The sequence below is a fragment of the Mytilus trossulus genome, chromosome 8, assembly GCF_036588685.1.
Source record: "Mytilus trossulus isolate FHL-02 chromosome 8, PNRI_Mtr1.1.1.hap1, whole genome shotgun sequence".
Classification (NCBI taxonomy): Eukaryota; Metazoa; Mollusca; class Bivalvia; order Mytilida; family Mytilidae; genus Mytilus; species Mytilus trossulus.
This window is the reverse complement of record NC_086380.1, coordinates 14,648,639-14,655,321: the sequence shown is the minus strand read 5'-3', so window position 1 is coordinate 14,655,321 and position 6,683 is coordinate 14,648,639. Positions and strand designations below refer to the sequence as shown.

At 32.3% G+C, this 6,683-nt stretch overlaps 1 protein-coding gene across 1 annotated transcript; it reads right to left on the bottom strand.

The window, feature by feature from the left end:
- Positions 1-1,114: 1,114 nt before the first annotated feature.
- On the bottom strand, positions 1,115-5,437 carry LOC134681676 (uncharacterized). Its single transcript, XM_063541324.1, has 4 exons — positions 5,325-5,437; positions 4,480-4,663; positions 1,728-1,832; positions 1,115-1,327 (listed from the first exon to the last, which is right to left on the bottom strand). Exons 1-4 carry the CDS (start codon positions 5,364-5,366, stop codon positions 1,239-1,241), a joined length of 420 nt encoding a protein of 139 aa, XP_063397394.1. The 5' UTR covers positions 5,367-5,437; the 3' UTR covers positions 1,115-1,238.
- Positions 5,438-6,683: the final 1,246 nt, after the last annotated feature.

The window sequence follows — 6,683 nt, the reverse complement described above, 5'->3', positions numbered from 1 at the left end:
CTTACAGTATTGATATATCACATCTCGTTTCATATATACCCGTGTCTATTTTGACGTTTTGGATTTCAATGAACGTAATCTATGTTTTACTCGTAATTTGTACTGATACACCACTGTCTCAGGTTATAGGGAGAGTTTAATGACTTTTAACTAGTTTAACCTCGCCGCATTCTATATGCGCATGTTCCAAGTCAGAAGCATGTAATTAAGTAGTAGTCGTTTTTCGTTGTTTCTCATGTTTGTTTTTCGTATATTGTTTTGTTTAGTTTGTTCTTGTGATGTGCCGCTGTGATCTAACAATGTTAGATCTGTAAATTTGCTTTCGCAAATTTTTTGGTTCTTCCCTCGCCGGGATTCGAACCCATGCTACTGTGATATCGTGACACCAAATCGCCTGCACTGCAGCCGTCCCACTAGACCACACGACCACCTGGGCTCTCAATAAAAGAGCTTTCGGTGGGCATGTGTTACCTTTCCACGTCAGTTTTAATCTAGCGGCGTACTACAGTACATGATATATAAGGCATGAAGATGTTATATATATATATATATATACAACTCGTCTAAACATCAACCCAACAATGTTAGATCTGTAAATTTGCTTTCGCAAATGTTTGGTTCTTCCCTCGCCGGGATTCGAACCCATTCTTCTGTGATATCGTGACACCAAATCGCCTGCACTGCAGCCGTCCCGCTAGACCACACGACCACCTGAGCTCTCAAAAAAGAGCTTTCGCCATCAATTTGATATAAATATTGAATGAAACAATTAATAACCGTTTCACAAGTGATATCGGATATGTTCTTTACGTCGTAACTACAACCCCCTTCCCTTTCATGAATGTGACCTACAGAGTTAGACTATTAACTGTATTTGTTATCACATAAGTAACAAGACGGGTGCCACATGTGGAGCAGGATCTGCTTACCCTTCCGGAGCACCTGAGATACCCCTAGTTTTTGGTGGGGTTCGTGTTGTTTATTCTTTAGTTTTCTATGTTATGTCATGTGTACTATTGTTTGTTTGTCTTTTCATTTTTAGCTATGGCGTTGTCAGTTTATTTAGATATATTTGACCAATCAAAAACCAGCATGTAATGCGCGATATATGATGATGCAGTAATCATGTAACTAGGACATCACTTGTTTCCAAACAAACCCAAAGTGGTTACGTTTTGAAATGGTCACCAATTTGTAGATTTAATAAACAAAACTATTCTTTTTGAAACAATCTAAAGTTAAGAAGTTGTCAACATGGGTATTTCTTCTTCTTGCCTTGACGTAGTTGCGCTTGAATGCTGTTCTTTCCCTTCTGTGTTAGCATTACCTTAAACGACATATTTACGTGACTGTAATGTTTGTAATTTAGGGAATAACAATACATGGCTAAACACAAAGATCGAAACTCCAAACAGTTGAACTTATATAAACCTTTTGTATCGGTTATAAATATATTACGTCTATAACAGATTTGTGATTTCAAGTTACTCTTGAACCATAAACTGTTATGGAATTTTATGTCCTCATTATTCTTCTATTTTTCTTGCTTTCTTTGACCAGGAACATGTAACGTTTTGTTTATTCGAGCGTTACTGATGATTGTTTTGTAGACGGAAAGCCCGAGTGACGTATACGATGAAAACGTTGATGATTAATACACAAGTTGATTCTTGAAGCACACCAATCATCTCCAAAAATGATATAATTTCTGAATAAAGAGTACTTACGTCTCAAACAGTTAGATCTTTGTAGATATACACATATCCCGAATACCAATATACATGTAAATACAGAAGCGGAAATACCGATAGCTAAATTCCTTATGTTCGTATCTGTAAAAAACGAAAATAATATTAACAACCACAGCGACTTTTCTTTGCTCCCCATTCTGATGTAAGTTACCTTAGTTTTTTTGTGCTTCTATCATTAAACACCAATTAATGTCCAGCAATGTTCATTTACGGGGCGCCGAATGGGACTCTTGTGGTTTTGTACAAAATTCAATTCTGTCATAACAAAATCATTTTTGTCTTACAAAACTATGTGCTACAGACTTGTTTTGTGAGAACTTCAATTTTGTGATGACAAAATTCATTTGTGTAGACAAAATTCATTTTTGTCATAACAAAATTCATTTTTGTAGACAAAATTCATATTTGTCATGACAAAAGTCAATTTTGTCTTAAAGGTATGCAAATATAAACATATTTGCATACAAAATTGACTTTTGTTACCTGATATGGAAATTAAATCACAAAAGTCAATTGTGTACGGTAAGATTCAATTTTGTGAGACAAAATTGACTTTTGTGAAACAAAATTAACTTTTGTGAGACAAAATTGACTTTTGTGAGACAAAATTGACTTTTGTGAGACAAAATTGACTTTTGTGAGACAAAATTGACTTTCGTGAGACAAAATTGACTTTTGTGAGCCAAAATTCAATTTTGTCATTTTTGTTGAGACAAAATTGAATTTTGTCATTTTTGTTGAGACAAAAGTCAATTTTGTTAATTTTGTTGAGACAAAAGTCAATTTTGTAAATTTTGTTGAGACAAAAGTCAATTTTGTTAATTTTGTTGAGACAAAAGTCAATTTTGTCAATTTTGTTGAGACAAAAGTCAATTTTGTGACGACAAAATTCAGACTTTCGTGAGACAAAATTGACTTTCGTGAGACAAAAATCAATTTTGTTGAGACAAAATTCAATTTTGTTAATTTTGTTGAGACAAAATTCAATTTTGTTAATTTTGTTGAGACAAAATTCAATTTTGTCAATTTTGTTGACACAAAATTCAATTTTGTTAATTTTGTTGAGACAAAATTCAATTTTGTCAATTTTGTTGAGACAAAATTCAATTTTGTCAATTTTGTTGAGACAAAATTCAATTTTGTTAATTTTGTTGAGACAAAATTCAATTTTGTCAATTTTGTTGAGACAAAATTCAATTTTGTCAATTTTGTTGAGACAAAAATCAATTTTGTCAATTTTGTCTCACAAAAGTCAATTTTGTGTAACAAAAGTAATTTTTGTGTAACAAAAGTCAATTTTGTGTAACAAAAGTCAATTTTGTGTAACAAAAGTCAATTTTGTGTAACAAAAGTCAATTTTGTGTAACAAAAGTCAATTTTGTGTAACAAAAGTCAGTTTTGTGTAACAAAAGTCAATTTTGTGTAACAAAAGTCAATTTTGTGTAACAAAAGTCAATTTTGTGTAACAAAAGTCAATTTTGTGTAACAAAAGTCGATTTTGTATGCAAATTAGTTCACAGAAACCAAACTAAACTAATTTAAATACAAAATTGACTTTTGTCGCTCAATTTTCAAATTAGGTAACAAAAGTCAAGTCTGTGTAACAAAAATGAATTTTGTCATGACAAAAGTGACTTTTGTCCGCTGATAGATAATTTTGTATGACAAAATTTCAAATTTGTAGTATGATACAAATTTTGTTAAACTGAACTCATTTTTGTTGAACAAAAGTCACTTTTGTCCGTACAAAATTGAATTTTGAGTACAAAACCACAAGAGTCCCATTCGGCGCCCCGTATCATTTGATGATAGACGACTTTCACATTCGTGCAATTTCACGTATATTTCCGATGTCACAATGCGTATTTTATTACGTCACAGAAAAAAGTCGGTTGTTTTATGATGTCCTTTACACTGATTGACATGGTATATAAAAAAGAAGATGTGGTATGATTGTCAATGAGACAACTATCCACAAAAGACCAAAATGACACAGACATTAGCAACTATAGGTCACCGTACGGCCTTCAACAATTAGCAAAGCCCATACCGCATAGTCAGCTATAAAAGGCCCCGATAAGACAATGTAAAACAATTCAAACGAGAAAACTAACGGCCTTATTTATGTAAAAAAATTAACGAAAAACAAATATGTAACACATAAACAAACGACAACCACTGAATTACAGGCTCCTGACTTGGGACAGGCACATACATAAATAATGTGGTGGGGTTAAACATGTTAGCGGGATCCCAACCCTCCCCCTAACCTGGGACAGTGGTATAACAGTACAACATAAGAACGAACTATAAAAATTAGTTAAAAAAGGCTTAACTCATCAGATAGACAAAAATACAAGTGGACATGGCCCAGTATAGATTAGTTTACAGGTGCAACTTATTCATAAAACTGAAATGTAAATATTTCTATAAAATCAGATATTGTACCCGCGCAATTTTACTTCTCCAACATATTCGGAAGATGTAAATTATTATGTTGAGCTAGTTACTCCACCTTTCGATTGAAATTGTACGCATAAAGATTGAAATTTCATACAAGTGTGTGATAGTTATGATTTTTTTTACCGGCAGTTTAGTACTTTCAAAAATCATTATAGATAATGATAAGTTAAAATGTATAAACGTTTGATATCATTCATTGATCAATATTATTTACACGATCTGATTATCAATTTTAATAACATTATAATGATATAGCAGATCTTACCACTATTAGCTCCACATTCATCTGTCTTGTGATTCGTTTGAAAGCTCTTCTCTCCAACCATGCAGTTGACAAACCAAGTTATACTGCATAAGTTGATCAAACTTATAGTTTCATTATATCTAATTATGTCATATGTGTGAAGTCCTTTTTCAAAGTAACTTGTTTTCAATATCCTAGTTTGATCCTGTAAAAAACATTTCAATTAAAGGTAGATATAAGGGAGACATGTTTACTAACTTATATTTCAAATTCCTCTGATAATCTTTTTGACAAAAGGAAACAATGACAATTCAATTTAGTGAATTGACAAACAGTGTTTTTATTTATGTTTAGTGATTTATTGAATAGTTGTTAATGACTTTGAGGTAGATTTCTGTATCTGCAGTTACATGTGTTCATAGATCAGTGTATTTTTTCTGTCATCTTCTTTCCATTCGTTAGTTCTATTTTAAGCCGATCCGGTATAAGTTAATTCCTTTCTTATTGATTCTGTAGTTTGTGGTTATATTGCACTGCTACACCATACAATAGAGAAGGATTGAGCACTCCAAACACTCTATCTGTGTCTATCCTAAGTGAGGAAGGTGCGATTAAGTTATAATATTTATTCTTATTGGTTTATTATATTTTAGATTTTCGTTCTTGGTGTTTGAAATGTTATGTTATGTCGGGATCTTTCAGGGCGTACAACAGGTCTGGTAATGTTGCATTGTTGAATGCCGTTCGCAGACTTATATATTGACCTAAAGTTGCGTATTTCCAATTCTTTTAGTCTATGTGGAATTGTCGTGTCAAAGGAAATTATTGTACCAGATCTTTTTATTTTATATGGATGGAATACTTACATTATGTTGCAAAGAACAATTTGGTAAAGGGTGCACATTCATTAATGTCACATTTAGATATAGTTTTGTATCTTTTACATAGCTGTTGTCAACAATATCGTCGTATGAAGGCATACCTAGAATAAAAGAAAATATTATTCGTAATAATAGATTAAACAACATATGTTTTGTCATAATCAAATCTTGAGTATCTTGATATTTCAATAGCATTATAAGTGATATTCCATTTTTGTAGGTGATTAAGTTGAATTGTTCCTAAATTTTAGGTGCATTATATATTACTGTTTCCGTAGTCCAAATAGTAAGCTACATGCATTTGCCATGTTTCGTAACTGTTTTGCACTTTTGCGTTTTGCACCTATCCGGAGTCAGGAGCCTCTGGCATTTGTTAGCTTTGAAATTAATCTTAAATTGGTTCATGTTTATGTTTATGTTTAAAAGTTTAGTATGGCGTCGTTTTGAAGTGAACTAAGACACATGTTTGCTGCAACATAGATAATAATTTGAATCTTTATTTTGCAGTCGAATTGTTTCATAACCTACACCTACTGCTATTCTCACCGCGAAGTCTTCTATATTTTGAAATTAAACCATCAACGCATGTCTATGATGTTTGAAAACGTCAAACGTCATATTTATAGTTTTAAAACACTTACGTATATTTGCAGTTTGATTCAACATCAGCATGTCTCGATATTGTTCTTTTCCACATAAACATGTGTATTCGCTAAACGCATCATCTGCGGAAAAGTTTTTCACAGTGAGGTCAAAGCTTAGGTCTGAAGTGTGTATTTCCATCTCATATTTTGAATCATCTGTTGTATGCCCATTCAAAGCAAGCAATTTGTATCCCTTTCCACCTGTCCATTGTCTTGTTTGGTTGATATGACATGTTCCAGTTGATACAATACACTTAATGTTTACATCTTCACCGAATATTATAGGAACTGTTTGAATCTTCCAAATGACTACATATAAAAAGAATACTTAAATTGAATTATATAAAAAAGGCAGTATGAAATAAAACTAGAGACTCTCAAGAGCCTGTGTCGATCACCTGTATCTACTGTTGTTTCTGAAGATTGAGATTTTGGTGAAAAATTACAAAAATGACCAAACATTGTGAAATAATTGCCTTTAAAGAGCAATAACATCTTTTTTTCGCTGAACATTTGTGCTGTTTGCAGTTTATCTTTATCTATTATAATACTCAAGATCATAACCAAAAACTGCAAAATGTCTTCAAAAAAGCCAATTCATGGGCAGTAATTCAACAAAATGGTGAAAACTTAATTTTAAAGGGCAATAACCCCTGAAGAGCTCAATTGACAATTTTGAAAATGTAGACCTTTTTGTAAA